Here is a 27,003-nt window from a genome sequence, read left to right on the forward strand (position 1 = left end):
ACTCATTTATCACTCCAGTGTTAATCTGCTAAATTGTAATTATTCGCTCCTATGGCCTATTTATTGCCTTACATCCTCATGCCTTTTACACACCCTGTATATAGACTTTCTTTTCTCCACTGTGTCATTGACTTGTTTGTGTTATTGTCTTGTTTATTGTTTACTCCATGTGTAACTCTGTGTATTTGTTTACTCCATGTGTAACTCTGTGTTGTTGTCTGTGTCACACTGCTTTGCTTTATCTTGGCCAGGTCGCAGTTGCAAATGAGAAGTTGTTCTCAACTAGCCTACCTGGTTAATAAATAAATGTGAAATAAAATTTTAAAACAGCTTTACGGTAGGCAATTAAGGTCACAGCTATGAAAACTTAGGACACTAAAGAGGCCTTTCTACTGACTCTGAAAAACACAAAAAGAAAGATGCCCAGGGTCCCTGCTCATCTGCGTGAATGTGCCTTAGGCATGCTGCAAGGAGGCATGAGGACTGCAGATGTGGCCAGGGCAATAAATTGCAATGTCCGTACCGTGAGACGCCTAAGACAGCGCTACAGGGAGACAGGATGGACGGCTGATCGTCCTCAGGGTGGTAGACCACGCGTAACAACACCTGCACATGATCGGTACACTCGAACATCACACCTGCGGGACAGGCACAGGATGGCAACAACAACTGCCCCAGTTACACCAGGAACACACAATCCCTACATCAGTGCTCAGACTGTACGCAATAGGCTGAGAGAGGCTGGACTGAGGGCTTGTAGGCCTGTTGTAAGGCAGGTCCTCACCAGACATCACCGGCAACAACTTCGCCTATGGGCGAAAACCACCTTGGCTGGACCAGGTGGTCATTCCCTCTTTTGTAAATTATCTATACCTTTTTGCTTCTTGCCACCATTATCTTTCAGTCTCCTACCATTATGTTTACACCCATCTTAATTTGCTTATCCCTCCCATTATTGGTCCATGTTTATATTATATTGGTGGCGTAACCTTGACAGTATCTGATTACCCTTCTTCCAAACATCAACTCTATTGGTGGCGAAACCACAGTGTTAATGCAAAAATAGTATGGACACACTACTAATGTGGGTGTGTGTCCACTGGTACCCATAGAGTTGGTCAAAGGCTCCCAAGCACAGATCTAATGGCCTCTTGGGATTAAGCAATGACTTTCAACCTAGTACCCCTTCCTCCAGTCCACTGACCATAGCACACACATGACTTCACCTAGTACCACTTCCCCCAGTCCCACTGACCATAGCAGACACATGACTTCGCCTGGTCCCCCTTCCTCCAGTCCACTGACCATAGCAGACACATACATTATAACGGCCTCGTTGGACTAAGTAATGACTTTTAGCCTAGTAACCTCGTCGAAATGTGGTAAAACCATCATACAGTAAAGCATACATACATAACTGTTACGTACACCTCATGGAGGGAATGCAACACCCTGCTACAACGCAACTCCACGTGGAGTGAAAAAGGTAGGTGATCGTAGGTGCGGGGGCAGAGAAAATGACCATTTACAGAGAACGTATTATTATTCCTACACACGGCAAGGTAGGGTAAAGGGGCTGGATGGAACCAAAGCAAATAAAGTCAAAGTTAATGACTCCCCTCTCCTACCTTACCCGCCTTCCCACTACTTCCCTAATTTTTAGCACCACCTGGCACACTAAGCAACATACAGGGTGTGCTCCACCTAGGTCTTACCTAGTGTGCATAGACAGATTCAATACTATGGGTTATGTATGCCCGCAGGCCTCTTGCCTAAACACTCCCAAGGTGCATTCCCCTCCCCCCCCCTGGGAAGAAATGAAACAGAATCATTTTTCTGAACAATTTCAATGAACCAAAAACACTAAGTCCTGTAGGCATACACATAGCTCGGAAGGAGCGACTACAAAAGAATATCTACAAAACTTTTACTGAGCTCCACAACAATCAACACAGGACATAAAAACACACTCTCTTTATGACAAAAGAACACAGGCTTTTCTGAAGCTGGAGAAGGAGTTGGTCATTGAAGAGCCAGCTGTTTCCCCTGATGAGAGGGAGGGGTCAGAGCTCCAATCAGCGATGGGGCCGACCAATCAGCTGCTTGTGGAATCCAAGTTTCCATTTCCTGAAATACACATACACACACACACATACAGTCGTGGCCAAATGTTTTGAGAATTGCTGCCTGTATGATGGCAATTTGCATATACTCCAGAATGTTATGAAGATTAATTGCAATTAATTGCAAAGCCCCTCTTTGCCACGCAAATGAACTGAATCCCAAAAAACATTTCCACTGCATTTCAGCCCTTCCACAAAAGGACCAGCTGACATCAAGTCAGTGATTCTCTCGTTATCACAGGTGTGAGTGTTGATGAGGACAAGGCTGGAGATCACTCTGTCATGCTGATTGAGTTCGAATAACAGACTGGAAGCTTCAAAAGGAGGGTGGTGCTTGGAATCATTGTTCTTCTCCGTCAATCATGGTTACCTGCAAGGAAACACGTGCCGTCATCATTGCTTTGCACAAAAAGGGCTTCACAGGCAAGGATATTGCTGCCAGTAAGATTGCACCTAAATCAACCATTTATCGGATCACCAAGAACTTCAAGGAGATCTGTACCATTGTAGTGAAGAAGGCTTCAGGGCCCCCAAGAAAGTCCAGCAAGCGCCAGGACCGTCTCCTAAAGTTGATTCAGCTGTGGATCGGGGCACCACCAGTACAGAGCATCAGGAATGGCAGCAGGCAGTTGTGAGTGCATCAGCATGCACAGTGAGGCGAGGACTTTAGGAGGATGGCCTGGTGCCAAGAAGGGCAGAAAAGAAGCCACTTCTCTCCAGGAAAAACATCAGGGACAGACTGATATTCTGCAAAAGGTACAGGGATTGGACTGCTGAGGCATGTACACATATAAGCACTGCTGATCACACACAGAGTTAGGAGAAGAACCGAGTACCAACAGGGTCCGGGGGTTACCTCCTTAATGAAGATTCCCTATCCTGACCGTTCATCACTGTGGATGCTCTGACCGGCATCATAGTCTTGGTAATCTTTCTGATACATCCAGATCCACCACCTTCTGGTACTAATTATATGACGCCGTTGTCATCGATAAGAAGTAAAAGAGATAAACAATACACTACACTAACCATCAAGGATGGGTGACTTACACAATAGGAGGCAAAGATGTAGGATTTAAGGTAAACATAAAACAATTCCCTAGGAAAGCAAATAACTTCACAGGGATTGGCCAGATTGAAGTACTCAGCCAACCCACTTCGGTTCACCTATAACTCCTGATGAGTACCAGTGTTATAGACACAAGAATGGAACCAGGAAGTTAGGATATTTTAATGGATGTGAGTCTGATAGTTAATGTGACTGACTTAGGTTTGTAAATACAGGAGAACAGTGTTAACCTCACAGCACCTGTAACTGATGTAGGGTTGGGTTCGTGCCAGCAAAGGAAGCTTTCTATAGACACTATCAAAAGGGTGCTTAGCTACTTGCGCCCCGGGGTTATTTGTCCAACCAGTTTGAGTTAGTCATCAGAAGCCAGTTAAAGGAGACTAAAGTAGGCACAGAAGGAGTTTTGACCAGGATGGGAGTAGCTTTGTCCAGATGGATGTTATTCGTGCTGTTCGTGTGTATGTATGTGCGTAGGATATCTACTGTTTGTGTGGAGGTATGTGCGTAAGTAGGGAGTGAGCTATAAAATGGATGTCTGTATTATGGACTTCAGAACGTTCTCTTAATAAACTGTACTAACCATTTGCATAAGCTGAGTGCCTAATTATTGTTAAACCCAGGGTCTTACAAACCTCGGGAATTAGTCAAAGCTTTAAAAATGGTTAGTTATTATCATTGGGATTGAAAAGTCTCTTGACAGAAGGTCATACCTGTGCTGGAGGCCATCCAAGCTGCAGACCTTCCCTGTAAAAAAAAACAATAAGGGACTCCCAACCCATTTCAAATTCAGCTCTCTCAGAAAGTAGAAGAAGACATAAGCTCTGAAGGAGATGGTTCAGAGGATGATAATGAGGAAGGACTAGAGAAGATTGTCTGGAGGTCAACTTTTAACATTGCCAGAGCAAGTGAGGAAGATAATATACAAAAGTCTCTCTTTCTCTTTGCGTCTCTCTCTCTCTCTCTCTCTGCACCTCTCTCTCTCACACAGAAAGTGTTTGAGCAATAAACTATTTTATTTCACTCTGAAGCAGAAGGAAGGTGTCATGTGATTTACAAGAAGAGCACAAAAAAATAAGAAATGCAAAACTGCTGACAGTCACAAAGTAATATGTAGGGAACCACTGTTGGAGCGCTATAAAATGGGACCACAAGCCCCAGGCGACATCCATCAACAAACCTCTTTGGCTCAGATGCATCTTTTCATCTGCACACCTTGACGTATGTTTTCTTACTTACTCTTTAATATGTATATTTAAGTTTGAACTTTGTTACATTTCGTCTGATTGACATCCATCTACAACCTTCATTTTCTTAAGGTTCTGATGTAGAATCTGAATTTGATCACTCTTTTGTTGCTGAGAATTTCGGAAACTTGTAATGTATTTGAGTTTTGAACAGGCTTCTACAGTTTTTCACTTCCACTTTTGGATTTACCCTAACAAAAAAAATGTATCAACCCCAACAAATATATCCCTTACTTATAATCCACATATTATTTTACATTTCCTGTTGCTACAGGAGTGCTTTCCTGCTGTAGCAAACTGGCTCAAATTAAGAGACCGTGATTTTACTGGTTTACAGAAATGATAATTTAACAAGCAAACTTTAAAATTACATTTTTTGGATAACACAAATTGTTTTAAAATATATTGTACTATATTGGTTTCGATTCAATGGACATTTTTATTTCACCTATGGATTTTTTACAAGTAAAAACCTATGAGGAATGATGAGGAATTTGCAATGTCAGAAAATTTCAGAATAGGTCTTAAAAACAATATGGGACATTCTAAAAACATTGACAATTAGTGTTTGAAGTAAATTCTAGGTAACTGAGATTTCTATTCATAGTTCGGGGCTCTTGCTTTTCATAACTTCGATGAGTAAACCTAATTGTTCCCTGTTTAGTCCACTTCCTCCTGAGATTTATAATTACAAGTGACAGAATTTACCAGAATATCACAAAGTTGAAAAGTAACAGTGTTATCAATTTGGTCTTACTTCCTGCCTGAAGATCATGTCTATGCGCGCACATATCCACAACACTAACGTAATTAAAAATCTAAATATGAGAAATTGAAAATTAAGGCAATTGATGCTCAGAAAAGTATTGAATAGAGTGTCAGATGCTCTCTTTTTTTAAGTAAAACATTCCTTGTCTGTTTCTGTTTGCTTTGACATGGCATCTCAAAGAATCAGTGCAGTTAAGTCTAACCTACAAAACCTGCAAGGAAAGACGGAGAAAATGGGTGGCGGCCATTCAGTTGAAGTGGACCATGAATCCCGACAACGGGCAGACCTGGCAGAAGCAGAAAAGAGAAGATTTGAGCAGGAATGCCTCCGGCTCGAGGGGGAGAAAGCGCGAATGGAAACAGAACAACGGATGGAAAAAGAACAACGAGAGACGTTGGAGAGGCAGAGAGAAATGCAACTTCAATCCCAAAGAAAGCAAGAGGAAGATGAAAGGACCAGGATACATAAAGAACTGACAGCATCAAAATAAAGAGATGAAACTGAGGGAAAAGTAGATGATTAAACTGTAGAAAATACACCGATGAGTAGACTACGAGAGAATATTGTTAATTGATGAAAACATTATTCTGAACATGGCAGCAGCTAAAAGTCACGTTAAATTACTGTAACTATAAGGAGCAGTCTTTCTATATTCTAACATATTTGAAAGGAAAAGCTATCTATTCCTTTAACAGAGAATAATTAAATGGCTGAACAGAGAATAATTAAATTGCGATAGAACAATTATACGAGAACAAATCAGAGTCAGAAAGAAACCTCATTCAGGACGAATGAGTCCAGATGGTGAAAGTAAGATGTAAGAACAACTGAATCAGGACCAATGCAAGAGGAGAGGAAATCTATTGAATCCCAAAGAAAGCAGAACAAAACGCATATGTGGCAAACAAAAGAGACTATTAACTCAAATGATTGGATATCTTGAGCAATAAAAGCAAGTTTATGAGGCCTTACCCTGTAATGTTCTTCTCTTGTCTGGCGGTAGCAGTAAGTCCTGTGATTATCCAAGCAAATGTGTAAATGTAATCAGATGTAGCTTCAAGTCATCTAATACAGTCTAGATCTTTTGCCCACATCCTGTGGGAATTTAATGGAGACATTATTTTTTACAGATACAATTTAAGGCAAACTTTGGTAAGATTGGTCGTAACATTTTTTTTACAATCACATTTGATTGACTTTGTTTTTTTGGGGGGTTCAAACTGTATTGCCCACTAAGAGAAACCTGGTCTCATCACACACGTCATATATTTTTGCTACAACTGAATAAACTATCATTCATATTTCTGCATCTGTTATTATCTCAAATTTTTTTTTAAATATTTTTTGTGTAAATATTTTTTTATTTACATTATTGATCTAATTAAAGTGCAAATAATTTTACATTTACTTTTTACATTTTTATATTGATACCTTTAAAACATGTTTTTTCCCCCTCTGGCTTTGGCTAAAGTATAGATTATGATTAAATCAATTATTCAGGTGTACTGGCCACCCCACATAGCCTGGTTCCTCTCTAGGTTTCTTCCTAGGTTTTGGCCTTTCTAGGGAGTTTTTCCTAGCCACTGTGCTTCTACACCTGCATTGCTTGCTGTTTGGGGTTTTAGGCTGGGTTTCTGTACAGCATTTTGAGATATCAGCTGATGTACGAAGGGCTATATAAATACATTTGATTTGATTTACTTTATGCGGCCTTATAAAGATAATGTAGGTCTGATGGCCGTTCCAAAGATTCTGTTAGCCATATATGACTATCAGTCACTCCTCCCTTACACAATTATAATTACACCAGCAGAAAAAAACAGTGTGCAGTTCTTGAAATGAACTTAACACAAGGTTCCCATGCCTTTGTGGACTCTGAGACCACAGAGCTCATGCTCACTTGGGATAATGTTTATGACTGAAGAACAGCATTTATACTACATTATCTTTATTTTTTCTTCTGATGTTTCCCCATTACAGAGGCGCAGCCTGCATAATCGAACGCTGAGCATCAAGGCTCTAGGGCTCGCCTCCCATCCCAGGAGAACATTACAAGACTGAGGGGGAGGCAGAAATGTGAGTGATTCAGATGACGTCCTGTTATGTCTGTCTTTTGTACCTTTGTTATTTCAACCTAAAGTTTGACTCCCCTAGATGTAAAGCCCCGCATTCATCTTCATGTTTCTACTATACAGTAGTTCTGAAGTATATATATCCGTGCATAAACCCCTGCTCTGATGTGTTTTCAGAACACGGAGTCATGTCTGACTCTGAGACCATTGAGACAGCCGCTCTGGGCCGACCATTCCAGCTGGGGATGCTGTATGACTGTCGCAGGGATGTCCTCATTCCAGGTACAGAAAACTATTACATTCATTGTCATTGTTTCCACAATAGAGTTGGATAGACTTGTCCCAAACCCTGACCTAACATGGGCAGCGTCATTGAGGGTTTTCACCATTTTGAAGTAGTCAAGTTGGTGTGACTTGCATGGGTTACAGAAGCTACAAGTAAAACAACGCCCCTTGTGGAAACTAAGTGAATTGCAACAACACAGCCTGAATTCAAACATCTCTCGCCCTTCCGTCCCCCGCCACTTCCTTAAGTTTTGCATTTACTTCCGGTTTTGTACACCAGCTTTAAACAGCTGAAAAAACAATATATCCTTATTTTGAACATATTTCACAGCGATTTAGATGGTACACTGATTTTCTACAATAAAGATGGCTTGTTTTGACACAAACTGAAATGTAGAATTTTAGCAACCAGGTAAAGGCAGAGCGATTTCTACATGCTTGCCCCAGTTTTCTGTTGTTGGTTGTGCTGATATGTGGGCCTAAATCATTTGTTTGTGAATTTTTTTTGTGAAACACTAATTTTATTTTATTATTGATGCAGACATTTTATAGACATTTTCTTAAATCACATTTCAAATTTTTTTATTTAGCTCCTTTAAGGAAGGATAACAGAATTCCATTCAGGTCAGCAGGAGGGGTCAGCCAATGAATTATTCTTCTGACAAACATTCCATAACTGCAGGTGGCCTTTAATCACCAACCTTTGTTTTATACCTGTTCAGACAACACACTGCAGGTGGCCTTTAATCACCAGCCTTTGTTTTATACCTGTTCAGACAACACACTGCAGGTGGCTGTAAATTACCAACCTTTGTGTTATACCTGTTCAGACAACACACTGCAGGTGGCCTTTAATCACCAACCTTTGTTTTATACCTGTTCAGACAACACACTGCAGGTGGCTGTAAATCACCAACCTTTGTTTTATACCTGTTCAGACAACACACTGCAGGTGGCTGTAAATCACCAACCTTTGTTTTATACCTGTTCAGACAACACACTGCAGGTGGCTGTAAATCACCAACCTTTGTTTTATACCTGTTCAGACAACACACTGCAGGTGGCTGTAAATCACCAACCTTTGTTTTATACCTGTTCAGACAACACACTGCAGGTGGCCTTTAATCACCAACCTTTGTTTTATACCTGTTCAGACAACACACTGCAGGTGGCCTTTAATCACCAACCTTTGTTTTATACCTGTTCAGACAACACACTGCAGGTGGCCTTTAATCACCAACCTTTGTTTTATACCTGTTCAGACAACACACTGCAGGTGGCTGTAAATCACCAACCTTTGTTTTATACCTGTTCAGACAACACACTGCAGGTGGCTGTAAATCACCAACCTTTGTTTTATACCTGTTCAGACAACACACTGCAGGTGGCTGTAAATCACCAACCTTTGTTTTATACCTGTTCAGACAACACACTGCAGGTGGCTGTAAATCACCAACCTTTGTTTTATACCTGTTCAGACAACACACTGCAGGTGGCCTTTAATCACCAACCTTTGTTTTATACCTGTTCAGACAACACACTGCAGGTGGCCTTTAATCACCAACCTTTGTTTTATACCTGTTCAGACAACACACTGCAGGTGGCCTTTAATCACCAACCTTTGTTTTATACCTGTTCAGACAACACACTGCAGGTGGCCTTTAATCACCAACCTTTGTTTTATACCTGTTCAGACAACACACTGCAGGTGGCTGTAAATCACCAACCTTTGTTTTATACCTGTTCAGACAACACACTGCAGGTGGCTGTAAATCACCAACCTTTGTTTTATACCTGTTCAGACAACACACTGCAGGTGGCCTTTAATCACCAACCTTTGTTTTATACCTGTTCAGACAACACACTGCAGGTGGCCTTTAATCACCAACCTTTGTTTTATACCTGTTCAGACAACACACTGCAGGTGGCTGTAAATCACCAACCTTTGTTTTATACCTGTTCAGACAACACACTGCAGGTGGCCTTTAATCACCAACCTTTGTTTTATACCTGTTCAGACAACACACTGCAGGTGGCCTTTAATCACCAACCTTTGTTTTATACCTGTTCAGACAACACACTGCAGGTGGCTGTAAATCACCAACCTTTGTTTTATACCTGTTCAGACAACACACTGCAGGTGGCTGTAAATCACCAACCTTTGTTTTATACCTGTTCAGACAACACACTGCAGGTGGCCTTTAATCACCAACCTTTGTTTTATACCTGTTCAGACAACACACTGCAGGTGGCCTTTAATCACCAACCTTTGTTTTATACCTGTTCAGACAACACACTGCAGGTGGCCTTTAATCACCAACCTTTGTTTTATACCTGTTCAGACAACACACTGCAGGTGGCCTTTAATCACCAACCTTTGTTTTATACCTGTTCAGACAACACACTGCAGGTGGCCTTTAATCACCAACCTTTGTTTTATACCTGTTCAGACAACACACTGCAGGTGGCCTTTTCACCAACCTTTGTTTTATACCTGTTCAGACAACACACTGCAGGTGGCTGTAAATCACCAACCTTTGTTTTATACCTGTTCAGACAACACACTGCAGGTGGCCTTTAATCACCAACCTTTGTTTTATACCTGTTCAGACAACACACTGCAGGTGGCCTTTAATCACCAACCTTTGTTTTATACCTGTTCAGACAACACACTGCAGGTGGCCTTTAATCACCAACCTTTGTTTTATACCTGTTCAGACAACACACTGCAGGTGGCCTTTAATCACCAACCTTTGTTTTATACCTGTTCAGACAACACACTGCAGGTGGCCTTTAATCACCAACCTTTGTTTTATACCTGTTCAGACAACACACTGCAGGTGGCCTTTAATCACCAACCTTTGTTTTATACCTGTTCAGACAACACACTGCAGGTGGCCTTTAATCACCAACCTTTGTTTTATACCTGTTCAGACAACACACTGCAGGTGGCCTTTAATCACCAACCTTTGTTTTATACCTGTTCAGACAACACACTGCAGGTGGCCTTTAATCACCAACCTTTGTTTTATACCTGTTCAGACAACACACTGCAGGTGGCCTTTAATCACCAACCTTTGTTTTATACCTGTTCAGACAACACACTGCAGGTGGCCTTTAATCACCAACCTTTGTTTTATACCTGTTCAGACTATACAAACTGTAGCACTTCAGTTTTTTTTATTTAAACTGCCAGTACACTTATGAAAGTATAAGAAGAAAAAATGGACTACTTTCAAATGGATAGCCCTTAATGGCACTACAGGTGCTGTCACAAAAGCATCCATTGCAAAGACGAGCTGTCTTCTACATCTCTATGGTCATCAGAGTTAGAAAAGCTAGAGAACCCGCAACATTTTGAAGTAGTCATATATAGTCATGCTGTTACAGAAGTGATTAATGGCAAAGATAGGTGTAGCTTTTCTGACAACCGTTGTCATGTCACCTAGAATAATTACTTTGATGAGTAAAATTGATCTTCAATTCATTCTTTGAATGAAACCATGTTTACATGTATAAACAATTCTGCATGTACCAGTCCTGGCCAAAAGTTTTGAGAATGTCACAAATATGAATTTTCACAAAGTCTGCTGCTTCAGTGTCTTTAGATATTTTTGTCAGATGTTACTATGGAAAACTGATGTATAATTACAAGCATTTCATAAGTGTCAAAGGCTTTTATTGACAATTACATGAAGTTGATGCAAAGAGTCAATATTTGCAGTGTCAACCCTTAGTTTTCAAGACCTCTGCATTCCGCCCTGGCATGCTGTCAATTAACTTCTGGACCACATCCTGACTGGTGGCAGCCCATTCTTGCATAATCAATGCGTGGGGTTTGGCAGAATTTGTGGGTTTTGGTTTGTCCACCCGCCTCTTGAGGATTGACCACAAGTTCTCAATGGGATTAAGGTCTGGGGAGTTTCCTGGCCATGGACCCAAAATATCGACGTTTTGTTCCCAGAGCCACTTAGTTATCACCTTTGTCTTATGGCAAGGTGCTCCATCATGCTGGAAAAGTCATTGTTCGTCACCAAACTGTTCCTGGATGGTTGGGAGAAGTTGCTCTCGGAGGATGTGTTGGTACCATTCTATATTCATGGCTGTGTTCTTAGGCAAAATTGTGAGTGAGCCCGCTCCCTTGGCTGAGAAGCAACCCCCTCACATGAATGGTCTCAGGATGCTTTACTGTTGGCATGACACAAGACTGGTGGTATCGCTCACCTTGACTTGTCCGGACAAGATTTTTTCCGGATGCCCCAAACCATCGGAAAGGGGATTCATCAGAGAAAATGACTTTACCCCAGTCCTCAGCAGTCCAATCCCTGTAGCTTTTGCAGAATATCCGTCTGTCCCTGATGTTTTTCCTGGAGAGAAGTGGCTTCTTTGCTGCCCTTCATGACACCAGGCCATCCTCCTAAAGTCTTCACCTTACTGTGCATGCAGATGCACTCACACCTGCCTGCTGCCATTCCTGAGCAAGCTCTGTACTGGTGGTGCCCCGAACCGCAGCTGAATCAACTTTAGGTGACGGTCCTGGCGCTTGCTGGACTTTCTTGGGCGCCCTGAAGCCTTCTTCACAACAATGGTACAGATCTCCTTGAAGTTCTTGATGATCTGATAAATGGTTGATTTAGGTGCAATCTTACTGGCAGCAATATCCTTGCCTGTGAAGCCCTTTTTGTGCAAAGCAATGATGACAGCACATGTTTCCTTGCAGTTAACCATGATTGACAGAGAATAACAATGATTCCAAGCACCACCCTCCTTTTGAAGCTTCCAGTCTGTTATTAGAACTCAATCAGCATGACAGAGTCATCTCCAGCCTTGTGCTCGTCAACACTCACACCTGTGTTAACGAGAGAATCACTGACATGATGTCATCTGGTCCTTTTGTGGCAGGGCTGAAATTCAGTGGAAATATTTTTTGGGATTCAATTCATTTGCGTGGCAAAGAGGGACTTTTCATTTAAGTGAAATTCATCTGATCACTCTTCATAACATTCTGGAGTATATGCAAATTGCCATCGTAGAAACTGAGGTAGCAGACTTTGTGAAAATTAATATTTGTGTCATTCTCAAAACTTTTTGCCACGACTGTACACGTTGGAGATCGTTATTTACATTTTATTTTATTTGTCATTCTCTCTTTTTAAACTGCAGGTATCACACTCTGGGATTCTGAAATGCTACAGAAAGACATAAATGTCTCTCCACAACCTAACACTGATTTCAAAATCATTGCTTCCGACTCAAGTGAAGCCAAGTCAGAAGCTTTGAATGTGTCTGCATCTCTGGAGGCCAGTTTCCTTGGTGGCTTAGTCAGTGTGAAGGGTTCTGCTGAATTCCTACATGATAAAAAGACCTCAAAGCATCAGTCTAGGGTTTCTCTGCAGTACCGTACCACCACTCACTTCGAGCAGCTGACCATGGACCACCTGGGGGCAGGAAATGTGAAACACTGTAATGTCTTCCGAGAGGGTTCTGCCACACATGTTGTGACTGCCATTCTCTACGGTGCACAAGCCTTCTTTGTTTTTGACCGTGAGGTTTCCTCAGGAGAAAACCACCAGGATATCCAGGGAAACCTGCAGGCCACAATAAAGAAGATTCCCCTCATAACAATAGAAGGGCAGGCATCACTGAAGATGAGCGAGGAAGAGAAGCAACAGGCCAATACATTCAGCTGCACTTTCCATGGTGATTTTGCACTAGAAAACAACCCTGTCACATTTGAAGATGCCACCAGGCTGTATGCCGGCCTGCCACGTCTGTTAGGGGAAAAGGGAGAACATGCTGTGCCCATGACTGTCTGGCTCTATCCTCTCAAGAACCTGGACTCTGCAGCGGCCCAGCTAGTCAGGCAGATCAGTGTTAGCCTGGTGTGTCGCGCACAGCGAATCTTAGATGGGCTGGACAACACTGATGTACTATTCCGGGACTTGATGATGGAAGGCATGGCTATCAAGTTCCCTGAAATCAAAGCCAAGCTCAGCAAGTTCAGGGACTTGTGCTCAGAGTACAAGCTGGTTTTCCAGAAAGGTCTTTGCAAGGTTCTTCCCAACATAAGAGGAGGAGGAATGGAAGAAGAAGAGCTGATAAAAATGCTCAACAGTAAGGAACGCTCTCCATTCCAGAATGACCTTATGATCACGTACCTGGATGACAGAGAGAGAGAGATGAATGTTGTCAGCTCTTACCTTGACATACTGAAAGAGGTACAAGTTGTGTACTCAAGTAGTGAATTGGATGGAATAGTGCTTGGTCAAGCTAAAGATCATGTAGTGTGCTTTGCATTCTCCTCTTTGAAGGACAAAGATGAGTATTTGGTAGACTTGGAGAACTACTTGCTGGAAGAATCAAAGAGTGATTCTTCAGTGATACCATACGACCCCAACACAGTTGGGAAATCAGCAGCAGAAAAGTGGTTTCGCTCGGGGGAGGTAACCACCCTAACCAGACAAATCATTCAACTGTTCCTAGACTTCAAAGAATCAAACAAAGACAGAGAAAATATTGCATTCTGCATTGCATCGATTCCAAGCAAATGCATCACTGCATCCTCCATCCATGTCTATGAGAGAGGGACACTGTTAAGTCCCCAGTTTGAACTGCCATCAAAGCCAGGTGTCCCCACCATCAAGAGTCTGGAGCATGACTGTGTCCACGTGCAAATCAACCCTCCCCACCTTGGCGTCAAGTCTGTGGAGTCGTACCAGGTTTTGTACCAGGCTGTGCAGGCTGAATCTGAGTGGACAGAGATCAAAGCTGATGCTAGCACTAACCAGGTCACCATCAGACGTTTGAACCCCTATAAAGACTATCGCTTCAGCTGCAGGGCGGTGTGTAGACCTGGTGTGAGCCTCTCCAGTGACTGGACAGAATACTCCAGGACCCGCCCATGTAGCCCCCCTGGACCACCCACAGAGAAAAACCTGGAACATGAAAGTATCAGAGTGAACTGGGACATTCCTACCATGGTGGGAGACGATGTTGAAGTCATAGGCTATGAGACTGACTACAGAGAGTGTACGAAGGCTGTTGACAATAAGATGTGGCACACCATCAAAACCACCACCAGAGAGTGCACACTGGAAGGTCTAAAGCCTGAAACTGCATACAGTGTCAGAGTCTCTGCTAACTGTGGCGAAGCAGGGAAGAGTCTACCCAGTCCTGAGGCAGTGCTGACTACCATCAGGGCGTCTGACGCCCAACCGAAGAGGAGCCAATCAACAGGAGCAAGAAGTGAACAATTTCTGAAGAAATCAGAGAAGGTTAAGAAAGGCAACCCATCAATCTATAGGCTGAATCTGGAACAGAAGTTGGATGTAATGGAACATTTTGAACAGTACACATTTGGAGGGAAAGTTGAGAAAGAAAATAACAAGGTAATCCTGCTTCTGGGGTCCACAGGTGCAGGAAAAACCACTCTGGTCAATGTCATGATCAACTACATTCTCGGGGTGAAGTGGGAAGATCACTACCGCTTTAAGCTCATCCATGAAGTGACCAACAGGTCACAGGCTGAGAGCCAGACTTCAATCGTAACATCATACGAGCTCTACAACCAGCCAGGCTTTCAGATTCCTTATTCTCTGACCATTATTGACACACCAGGGTTCGGAGACACTAGAGGAATGGCACATGATAAACTAATCACACAGCAAGTTAAGGAATTCTTGTGTAATCCTTTAGGGATTGATCACATTGATGCAGTCTGTTTTGTAGTGCAGGCATCCCTCGCTCGTCTCAGTGCCAACCAGAAATACATATTTGACTCCATCCTGTCCATTTTTGGAAAGGACATTGCTGATAACATCCTGATGCTTGTGACATTTGCTGATGGGAAGGACATACCTGTGCTGGAGGCCATCCAAGCTGCAGACCTTCCCTGTAAAAAAAATAATAAGGGACTCCCAACCCATTTCAAATTCAACAATTCAGTTCTGCTCTCTCAGAAAGTAGAAGAAGACATAAGCTCTGAAGGAGATGGTTCAGAGGATGATAATGAGGAAGGACTAGAGAAGATTGTCTGGAGGTCAACTTTTAAGCAGATGAAAGCTTTCTTCAAAGCCTTGGAAAGCAATGAGAGCAAAGATCTAACAATGACCAAGAAAGTGTTGGAGGAACGTGAGCGTTTGGAGAAGGCCATGACACGATTGACCCCTCAGATCACAGCAGGTTTGTCAAAGCTGAATGAGATCAAAACGTTCGAACAGTGCCTGCAGAACGAGGACGAGAACATGAAACAGAACCAAGACTTTGAGACAGAGGTAGAGGTTCTAGTTGCGAAGAGGACCAAATTAAGTTGTTTTGCTACAAACTGCATTGTTTGCAAGTTCACATGCCACACCAGCTGCTTTCTGCCTAACGAGGATGACACCAAAAAATGTGCCGTGATGGATGGTTATGGTAACTGTGTCATGTGTCCAGGAAACTGCTCTTACCTTAACCACGACAAGGAAAAAGCCTTATGGACATATGAAACTAAGACAGAGAAAAAGACCATTAAAGAGTTGAAGGACAATTTCATGAAGGCACAGGGCAAGTTTATGAACAACAAGCAGATGCTGGAGAAGATTGAAGATGAGTACATTGTAATCGAGGACAAGCTGAAATACTTGATCAAGCTGTCCTCCAATTGTCTTAAGAGGCTGAATGAGTTTGCACTGAAGCCAAGCTCTCTCTCCACTGTGGAGTACATCGAGATACTCATTCGCACCGAAGAGGACCAACGCAAGCCAGGTTTCGAAGATCGCATCGTAGGGTTGAAGAAAATGAAATATGAGTCTGAGCTTCTAGAGAAGATGGCAAGAGGAGAGGAACTACTCCCCGATGAGCGACGCAAGGTTAAGGAGAAACAAGACAGACTGCAGAAGATCACAAAAAGACTCAACCAAATGCAGAAAGTAGTCAGAGATTGGCCAGGGAAGAAGTCGGCCTAACTCAATGTCAAAGTCCATGATCTCACCCTGCTTCCGACCAAGTTGCACGTTCGGTGGCTTGCGCTAATCAAGTGAATGCATCATAATGCAGTTAAATTTGTGGTATTAAATCAGATATATATCTAGACTCAGTCAATTGTCAGCGTACTGGGGTTGATTGCAATGCTTTGTATTAAAACGAGCACCACGTAAACTCTCAGTTGACACATTTTCAACATTAAGTGAGTAAACTTGTGCGAGCCAGAACGGCCCACAGAACAGGAGCCTGCCTCCTGTTTCTGTAGCGTGAGGCAGCTTGATGTACAAACACACCACCTGGACAGCTAGTCTATCACGTGTTCTACATTAGTTCATCTAAATGAAGCAGCTGAACTTGCTACTGATTGTGAATGATTATCATAAGAGAAATGAATGTAGAAATAAAGCAGACATTCATATAAATATAGAGACGTGCTTTCCCCTCAGGATGTAATAAAGTATCTATCTATCAAAATGTATAGCTTTTGCCTATTTTTCATGTTGATTGTTTATCCTTTTTCATTTTAAGTCCTTTGTAATTCAAGAACTTCGTTTTCTATTGGGCACAAATTGTAAGTAATATGTTAGTCATGACATTGGAAAGAGCATGTTTGATAGGGGGGAATTACAAAGGAGTGTGTCCAGGGCAGTGTTTCTTAACCTTTATTCCAGGGACCGGCAAACTATGGTCCCTCTTGTGTCAGGGACCGGCAAACTTGGTCCCTCTTGTGTCAGGGACCGGCAAACGTTGGTCCCTCTTGTGTCAGGGACCGGCAAACGATGGTCCCTCTTGTGTCAGGGACCGGCAAACTATGGTCCCTCTTGTGTCAGGGACCGGCAAACTAGGGTCCCTCGTGTCTGGGACCGGCAAACTAGGGTCCCTCTTGTGTCAGGGACCGGCAAACTAGGGTCCCTCTTGTGTCAGGGACCGACAAACTATGACACTATGTGTCAGTTCTTCACGTTTGGCTGAAAAATCGCCCGGAAATTGCAGCCCCGAAAACGACGAAAAATATTCCAAATTAGCTCCATAATATCGACAGAAAATTGGCAAACGTTGTTTATAATCAATCCTCAAGGTGTTTTTCAAATATCTACTTGATAATATATCCACCGGGACAATTTGTTTTTCAGTAGGACCGATTGGAATAATGGCTACCTCTGTATTTTACCGAGAATCACTCTGGGAGTATCAGGTGACCACTTGCGCAATGTAGCCACTTACGGGTATTCTTCAACATAAATGCATAAAACTACGTCACAATGCTGTAGACACCTTGGGGAATACGGAGAAAAAGTAATCTGGTTGATAGCCCATTCACTGCTCAATAGGGACGCATTGGAACGCAGCGCTTTCAAAACACGAGGCACTTCCGGATTGGATTTTTCTCAGGCTTTCGCCTGCAACATCAGTTCTGTTATACTCACAGACAATATTTGTACAGTTTTGGAAACTTTAGAATGTTTTCTATCCTAAGCTGTCAATTATATGCATATTCTCGCATCTTGTCCTGACAAAATATCCCGTTTACTATGGGAACGTTCTATTTCCAAAAATGAAAATACTGCTCCCTAGTCACAAAAGGATATTATTAAGCACCGTAGAACTGACTAAACTAGTTAATAAACAGCTCAGGGACCGGCCAGCAACACCACAGGGACCAGCACAGGTCTAGGGACCAGAGGTTGAGAAATACTGGTCTGTGTAAGTGGCACCGCTCTTGACATTTAAGGTATGAAATTCACAAGACACTGTTCATTCTCATTATTCTCAGCATGACAGTATTGCTTTTGGGAATGCGAGGTCCTCAATATTTGCATAGGAGAAGAAAACAAATGTTGGATTCTAGCTTGAAATGTACTTTTTTATGTTACCATACTAGAACTAATTGATCACTTTACATGTAAACTCAGCAAAAAAAGAAATGTCCTCTCATTGTCAACTGCGTTTATTTCAGCAAAGGTAACGTGTAAATATTTGTATTAACATAAGATTCAACAACTGAGACATAAACTGAACAAGTTCCACAGACATGTGACTAACAGAAATTGAATAATGTGTCCCTGAACAAAGGGGGGTCAAAATCAAAAGTAACAGTATCTGGTGTAGTCACCAGCTGTATTAAGTACTGCAGTGCATCTCCTCCTCATGGACTGCACCAGATTTGCCAGTTCTTGCTGTGAGATGTTACCCCACTCTTCCACCAAGGTACCTGCAAGTTCCTGAACATTTCTGGGGGGAAATGGCCTTAGTCCTCACCCTCCAATCCAACAGGTCCCAGAGGTGCTCAATTGGATTGAGATCCGGGCTCTTCGCTGGCCATGGCAGAACACTGACATTCCTGTCTTGCAGGAAATCACGCACAGATTGAGCAATATGGCTGGTGGTATTGTCATGCTGGAGGGTCATGTCAGGATGAGCCTGCAGGAAGGGTACCACATGAGGGAGGAGGATGTCTTTCCTGTAACGCACAGCATTGAGGCCTATATATGAGCCCAAAAAAGTAATAATTACATGTATGCCGTTACACAATACATAACATACCACATATTAAACATATCTTTGGTACATAATTGGTCAAGCATACTCTCCAAAATTAAACAAATTCTAGTAATCGCTTTGAGTGTGGTCTGTATTATTATTATAATAATGGATGGACTGGTCACCTTATGGTACGCTCCAGATGTTGTATTCATTTATATTTGTATTTATTATGGATGCTACCAAAGCAGCAGCTACTCTTCCTGGGGTCCAGCAAAAATTAAGGCAGTTTATACAATTTAAAAAACATTACAATACATTCACAGATTTCACAACACACTGTCTGCCCTCAGGCCCATACTCCCCCCCCCCCCACCTTACCACATATCTACAGTACTAAATCCATATGTTATTGTGTGTGTATAGTGCATATGTTATTGTGTGTGTGTATAGTGCATATGTTATTGTGTGTGTGTATAGTGCATATGTTATTGTGTATGTATAGTGCATATGTTATTGTGTGTGTATAGTGCATATGTTATTGTGTGTGTATAGTGCATATGTTATTGTGTGTGTGTATAGTGCATATGTTATTGTGTATGTATAGTGCATATGTTATTGTGTGTGTGTACATTTACATTTAAGTCATTTAGCAGACGCTTGTATGTATAATGCATATGTTATTGTGTGTGTATAGTGCATATGTTATTGTGTGTGTATAGTGCATATGTTATTGTGTGTGTATAGTGCATATGTTGTGTGTGTATAGTGCATATGTTATTGTGTGTGTATAGTGCATATGTTATTGTGTGTGTATAGTGCATATGTTATTGTGTGTGTATAGTGCATATGTTATTGTGTGTGTATAGTGCATATGTTATTGTGTGTGTATAGTGCATGTTATTGTGTGTGTATAGTGCATATGTTATTGTGTGTGTATAGTGCATATGTTATTGTGTGTGTGTATAGTGCATATGTTATTGTGTGTGTATAATGCATATGTTATTGTGTGTGTATAGTGCATATGTTATTGTGTGTATAGTGCATATGTTATTGTGTGTGTATAGTGCATATGTTATTGTGTGTGTATAGTGCATATGTTATTGTGTCTGTATAGTGCATATGTTATTGTGTGTGTATAGTGCATATGTTATTGTGTGTGTATAGTGCATATGTTATTGTGTGTGTATAGTGCATATGTTATTGTGTGTGTATAGTGCATATGTTATTGTGTATGTATAGTGCATATGTTATTGTGTGTGTATAGTGCATATGTTATTGTGTATGTATAGTGCATATGTTATTGTGTGTGTATAGTGCATATGTTATTGTGTGTGTATAGTGCATATGTTATTGTGTGTGTACGCATGTCTGCGCCACTGTTTGTGTTGCTTCAAAGTCCCCGCTGTTCCAGAAGGTGTTTTTTAAATCTAATTCTACTGTTTGCATCGGTTACTTGATGTGGAATAGAGTTCCATGTAGTCATGGCTCTATGTAGTACTGTGGAATAGAGTTCCATGTAGTCATGGCCCTATGTAGTACTGTGGAATAGAGTTCCATGTAGTCATGGCCCTATGTAGTACTGTGGAATAGAGTTCCATGTAGTCATGGCTACTGTGGAATAGAGTTCCATGTAGTCATGGCTCTATGTAGTACTGTGGAATAGAGTTCCATGTAGTCATGGCCCTATGTAGTACTGTGGAATAGAGTTCCATGTAGTCACGGCTCTATGTAGTACTGTGGAATAGAGTTCCATGTAGTCACAGCTCTATGTAGTACTGTGGAATAGAGTTCCATGTAGTCATGGCTCTATGTAGTACTGTGGAATAGAGTTACATGTAGTCATGGCTCTATGTAGTACTGTTGAATAGAGTTCCATGTAGTCATGGCTCTATGTAGTACTTTGTGCGCCTCCCATAGTATGTTGTGGACTTGGGGACTATGAAGAGACCTCTGGTGACATGTCTTGTGGTGTATGCATGGGTGTCTGAGCTGTGTGCCAGTAGTTTAGACAGACAGCTCTGTGCATTCAACATGTCAATACCTCTCATAAATAAAAGTAGTGATGAAGTCAATCTCTCCACTTTCAGCCAGGAGAGATTGACATTAATATTATATTCATGAGTCTGGGAGAGATTATATAGGCAGGTCTAGGCAGGGCTGTTGGTTCATTGATTGTGCAGGGCAGCTAACAGTTAGCCTACAATTACAGTGAACTTGTATTTGAATAATCTAATAAGGCATGTCTTTATATTTCCATAATGAATAGGCTGACATGACCTTTAGCTACAGAATACTCACCACTGAGTTTCCAGCTCATCCTCGCTCTCCTTCATTCCTTTTCTCCAGCGTGCAGCTAGAGGGGCTGTCAACAGTTTCATGATTATTGTTGTGGAAAACATGTTATTATCGATGCTCCCAAACATGTCAACTACTGCTCTGTTGGACTGAAACTACATCAGTCCCATTCAATCACAGAAACATTTCTATCTATAGATAATTGGTATATAAAAAGATAGTGATTGGGGGTATATTAAATTATAAATGGGTATGTAAAGCAATTGGGTACAGTACACTATGTGAAACGGTCATTACAGCTGACCCAGGAATAGCCCATATTAACTTTCATGGTATGACAGATAAATAGTGAATACATGAGCAGCAATACACCAGCCATATGTTGACATTTATTAACAACATAAACAGGAAGTATAGTTCTGTCCATCAAAAAAAAAAGAAAAAAAAAAATGGAGTAGAACAGAAATATTCAACAAAAACACATAGTTCGCTGGTGTGGGGCACCTCACTCACACTACATTTTTCATCACTTATTCACCCTCTCATTTAACACAAGTCCTGCATTCATTCATTTAAATCACTCTCTACCATTCCATCTTTCTCCCCAGACAGTAGAACCATGAGACCCCACTCTAATTTGGTGGGTCCGTCAAGTGCAGTGTATTAGAGAAAGAAGTTCACACACATCTGTTGACGTGTCTCAGTTCATCGGTCACCCTCTATGTCATCACACAGTCATAGCCGTCACCGTTTGTGTGTGTTCAGTCCTCCTCCTTCTCTATGTACGTCTTGGTGGCTGAGCGTGCCATCTGTCTGGCCAGGTATCTGTCTCTGGCTGAGGTCACGGTCTGCTCACTGCTGCGCTTGACAAACTTACTCACTTTACTCTCCTCTTCTCTCTCCTTCCCCTTCTTCTCTGACCCCTCGCCCTCCTTCTCTGAACCCTCCTTCCCCTTCCTATCTGACCCCTCTCCCTCCTTCCTTTCTGACCCCTCTCCCTCCTTCGCCTTCCTATCTGACCCCTCTCCCTCCTTCGCCTTCCTATCTGACCCCTCTCCCTCATTCCCCTTCTTCACTGACCCCTCTCCCTCCTTCCCCTTCCTCTCTGACCCCTCTCCCTCCTTCCCCTTCCTTACTGACCCCTCTCCCTCCTTCCCCTTCTTCACTGACCCCTCTCCCTCCTTTTCATCCTTTCCGTCGGTTTTTATAGTCTTCTCCTTTTCTCCATCCCTATTCCTCTCTTTCTCCCTGCCCTTGTCCCTTTCTCTCCCCTTGTCTTTGTCTAGCTCCCTCTGTTTCTCCCCGTTCTGCTTCTCTCTGTCTTTCGGGCTCCTTTCTCTCTTCCCGTGTCTCTCCTCTCTCCCTTTATCCCGCCTCACCCTGCTCCTGTCCTCCTCCCTGTCTCTATCCCTCTCCTTTCTTCCATCCTTCTCATCTCTCCGTCCACCATGCCTGTCCTCCCTGTCTCTCTCTCTGACCCTCTCTCTATCCCTTCCTTGGTCTCTGTCTCTCTCTTTGGGTCTCTTCTTTTCTCTCTCTCTATCCTTTTCTCGCTCCTCTTCTCCACTCCCAGAGGAAGGGGACCTCTGTCTGTAGTGGCGTTTGGCACCAGGGGCCGGCTTACTGAACCCTGCCTTCTGATCCTGCCCCTCCTCGCTGTCACTATGGGAACTGGGGACGTGGTCTTGTGAGGGAGGTGAAGACGGTGGGGATGGCGCTTCGGTCTTGACTTCTTTTGTACTCTGATCCCTGCATTGAGAGAGAGAGGAGAGTTCAATCTAATATTCATGTACACATACTGGTAGTGAAGGGAGATATTTTAGCTGTGTTTGTGAACTCTGACCTCGGTACAGAGCGGTCTGGTATGGCCTCCTCTCCTACGGTCTGGTTCAGCAGGTGTCTATAGAAACCACTCAGGTCTTTCTGCTTCTTCACATCCAGAGCAGCTAAACACAAACACACAGCATGGCTTTGTTTATTCTATAAACTACTGGATTCATAGCAGACAGTTTCTCCCACACACATCTGTTCATAAACACACATGCGCACGCACACACAGCAGTGTATCTCACCCTCCATCGCTGCCTCTCGCTTTTCTTTTTCCAGCTCCTCCTGTCTCTCCTTGAGTTTCTGTCTGTAGGCTGAGGTGACGTAAGCCTCCTTGTCTGCAAACTGCTCTCCCTCCGCCTCTCTCTCCTTCTGAATCTTCCTCTCATCTCTCCGTTCCTGCTCCTTCTTCCTGTCCTCCACCGCTTGTAGCAGCTGGTTGATGTATTTTGGCTATGGAGAGAGAGATAAAGGAGAGAGCAGTATGAGCAAAGAGGAGAGGAAGGATGAGTAGAGTGGGTAGACCTAAGTGACAAAGGGCAACATGGAGAAAAACAGTGAAATTATGAGTAGAGGAAAATAGGGGGCGGGGGAGCAAGTGAAAAGGGGGCGGGGGAGCAAGTGAAAAGGGGGCGGGGGAGCAAGTGAAAAGGGGGCGGGGGAGCAAGTGAAAAGGGGGCGGGGGAGCAAGTGAAAAGGGGGCGGGGGAGCAAGTGAAAAGGGGGCGGGGGAGCAAGTGAAAAGGGGGCGGGGGAGCAAGTGAAAAGGGGCGGGGGAGCAAGTGAGAAAGGGGGCGGGGGAGCAAGTGAGAAAGGGGTGGGGGAGCAAGTGAGAAAGGGGGCGGGGGAGCAAGTGAAAAGGGGGCGGGGGAGCAAGTGAAAAGGGGGCGGGGAGCAAGTGAAAAGGGGCGGGGGAGCAAGTGAAAAGGGGGCGGGGGAGCAAGTGAAAAGGTGAAGGAAAGGGGGGATTGAAATGGAAAGGATAGAAAATTAGAGAAGATTTGAAAAGGTGGGAGGAGGCTGGGGGTTGTTCTGGATCTGCTGCACCTTCCTGTCGGTTCCTCCCAGCATTTTCTTGCTGCTCTCCAGCCTCTGTTTCTGCATGTCATCATAGACACCATCGTAGTCATACACACTGCTGTCCTGATCTAGAGCCTTCTGCATCTCCAGACGTGTCTGCCACACACACACAAGAGAAAGATGGGTCTCGGTCACAAAATATATAAAGCAGCAACTTCTGGAGAATGTGTTGTTACCACCGGAGGTTTCTCATTCATCCATTCACCTGTTTCATCATCCTCTTCTTCAGAGCCTCCTTCTGCAAACTCTCCCCAACCGAGGTCTGGAAGACAGGACCACACATCATCACTTCTGATAGAGCTTCAATCATTTGGCAAAGCTTGCAACTCACTCACACTCATCTCACTGGCTGCAACAAAGGGCACGAGCAAAGGAGTGGAGAAACTTCAGACTTTTCTAAATGATCTGTGACCCACACACAATGTAATCTTCTTAGGCTTCCTTGCAAAAGAGTTTACTACCAATTAGCCTCGGAAAACCCAAGCTTCTTACGAGTACACGAGACTAGATTTGGAAGGATGGCGCTACGAGACTAACTATCAGCATATCTCAATAGGATACAATAAGAGATATAGATGGACATTTAGACCTTTTTCCTACCTCTTCATCAGAGTCATCCCCAAACACTGAGGGCCTGGGCAAGGTAACTGTCTTAGACGCTCTCTTCTGGGGTATGATCAGGCCGTACCTGGGAACAGGTGACATGAATGGACAGCAAGCACCAACATTTGAAAGAAACAAAGTGGGGAAACTACCTAACGTTAGCTAGATACAAGCTCTTCCTTGCGAAAATGAACAGAATTTCCGTGATCTAAAATCTAGGCCAAATCCGGTTTGTGTTCTCTTCTCTAAACTACAAACTTCATTGCTTGCATGAAGGTGGCAATGCGGGACCGACTGGCTGCTACCGTTTGCTAACTTGATAGCTAACGTTAGCGAGTAGCTAACAATGTTGTTGATAGTGGATTGCATGGTCGTGCACACATTGCTGCTTGTCGTGTGTCCAGTTATTGCACACGGCGACCATAAGAAACAGCGACGAAAGAAACACGTTTGTATTATAAATACCTATCTAGTTGCGATAGAATAAAAAATTTGTAGTGTCAATTTCTACTTACTGTTTACTAGGTGCCGCCATCTTACTCCTTGAAATATCTCTGAACCGCTGCGGCAGATTCGTTGGCAAGCGAACCCTGCCTTCTGATCCTGCCCCTAATTAAGCCTTCAAAAATAATTTGATGGTTACAAAAAACACGTGCAATAATAGCCAGGTTTATATACACATATGATACGGTTATATTTTCTCAATTCATCTGGAGCCTTGTCCTCGTCGCTGTATATAGCGAAAGTGCCAATACCAATAATCAGATTAAGATCAGACGCTCAACATTGCAGCGAATTGGATAATTGTATTTTATTTATTTAACTAGGCAATTAAGTTTAGAACAAATTCCTATTAACAATGACGGTCAAACCCGGACAACGCTGGGACGCCCTATGGACTCCCAGTCATGGCCGATGTGGAGAAGAATCGTTCAGATGGACATTTCAGGGTCAACGTTTTAGTAGGCTCAGTTTATTGGTCCGAGTAAAACAATATGTATTAATACTTTATCAGTAAAGGCCTGTCTGTAAATGTACCTAGTAAACTCCAGCGGGTGTAGAGTGAATCAACAAAGATAGTTGCTTGGACACAGTACACCGCCACTTCGGTCGTCACTAGTTACCACCAGCACAAATAAATAACCCCGCCTAATTATCTTCTTAAAATCAGATTTTTAACCTAAACCTAACCTTAATCACACTGATAACCGTATGCATAACCTTAAAGCATGAAAAAGCTATTTTTACTTTGTGGCTGTGGTAACTAGTGGAAAGTCGTCACTTCCACTGCCAAATCAGAGAAGAAGAGACGAGGCCTCCCGGGTGGCGCAGTGGTCAAAGGCCACTGTGCCTCCAGAGACTCTGTGTCGAGCCCAGGCTCTGTCGCAGCCGGCCGCGACCGGGAGGTCCATAAGGGCGACGTACATGGTTTAGGGAGGGTTTGGCCGTCAGGGATATTCTTGTCTCATCGCGCACTAGCGATTCATGTGGCGGGCCGAGCGCAGTGCGCGCTAACCAGGTCTCTAGGTGTACGACACATTGGTGCGGCTGGCTTCCAGGTTGGATGCGCGCTGTGTTGACCTACGCCTCTCCCGAGTGATGAGACAAGACAGTAACTACTAACAACTGGGGGTAAAAATAATAAATAAAAGAGACGAAGCGAGAAAATCCACCCCTGTTGAACGGATAAAAATGTTGTATCCTATATCTGCCGTTTCAATTACCCGGAGCGCCAAGCTTCTACCCCCAAGCCATAAGACTGCTGAACAATTAATCAAATGGCCACAGCACAGCGTGCCGCTTTGAGGACAACGACACCCATTGTTTGGCAGAGAGACAAGTTTCTTGTCCGTATATAAATGACGCCACCTGCTGGAAAAGACAGATTTGGGCCCAGTTACCCCTCTCGCTTTGCCATTTCGAGTTATTTTTATTTTGGAAATCTTTTCCAACTGATTCCCCCACGTAATAGAGTGACGTGAATGTATACAAATAATAATAATGAATAATAGTTGATTGGATTTATATAGCACTATTCTACAAACTGAGGTACTCAAAGCGCTTTACATAGTAGGGGGAAACTCACATCATCCACCATCAATGTGTAGCATCCACCTGTGATGCACAGCGACCATTTTGTGCCAGAACGCTCACCACACATCAGCTATCATCAATGTGTAGCATCCACC

At 43.0% G+C, this 27,003-nt stretch overlaps 2 protein-coding genes across 4 annotated transcripts; one reads left to right on the plus strand and one right to left on the minus strand.

The window, feature by feature from the left end:
* Positions 1-4,281: 4,281 nt before the first annotated feature.
* Positions 4,282-17,583, plus strand: LOC124007080. Its single transcript, XM_046317366.1, has 4 exons — positions 4,282-4,410; positions 7,186-7,281; positions 7,455-7,559; positions 12,726-17,583. The coding sequence occupies exons 3-4, from the start codon at positions 7,466-7,468 to the stop codon at positions 16,505-16,507; spliced, it is 3,876 nt and encodes a 1,291-aa protein (XP_046173322.1). The 5' UTR covers positions 4,282-4,410; positions 7,186-7,281; positions 7,455-7,465; the 3' UTR covers positions 16,508-17,583.
* A 4,091-nt stretch (positions 17,584-21,674) lies between these two features.
* On the minus strand, positions 21,675-26,557 carry nsrp1 (nuclear speckle splicing regulatory protein 1). 3 transcript variants are annotated; one of them, XM_046317428.1, is made up of 8 exons: positions 26,539-26,557; positions 25,330-25,433; positions 24,812-24,899; positions 24,417-24,473; positions 24,179-24,307; positions 23,378-23,585; positions 23,149-23,251; positions 21,675-23,054 (listed from the first exon to the last, which is right to left on the minus strand). In XM_046317428.1, the coding sequence occupies exons 2-8, from the start codon at positions 25,347-25,349 to the stop codon at positions 22,067-22,069; spliced, it is 1,593 nt and encodes a 530-aa protein (XP_046173384.1). In that variant the 5' UTR covers positions 25,350-25,433; positions 26,539-26,557; the 3' UTR covers positions 21,675-22,066. The 3 variants fall into 3 exon arrangements, with proteins under 3 accessions (XP_046173384.1, XP_046173386.1, XP_046173385.1); XM_046317430.1 differs by lacking the exon at positions 26,539-26,557 and adding an exon at positions 25,853-25,973; XM_046317429.1 differs by lacking the exon at positions 26,539-26,557 and having other exon boundaries at positions 25,330-25,578.
* Positions 26,558-27,003: the final 446 nt, after the last annotated feature.

The sequence above is a fragment of the Oncorhynchus gorbuscha genome, linkage group LG20 (assembly GCF_021184085.1).
Source record: "Oncorhynchus gorbuscha isolate QuinsamMale2020 ecotype Even-year linkage group LG20, OgorEven_v1.0, whole genome shotgun sequence".
NCBI classification, from domain to species: Eukaryota; Metazoa; Chordata; class Actinopteri; order Salmoniformes; family Salmonidae; genus Oncorhynchus; species Oncorhynchus gorbuscha.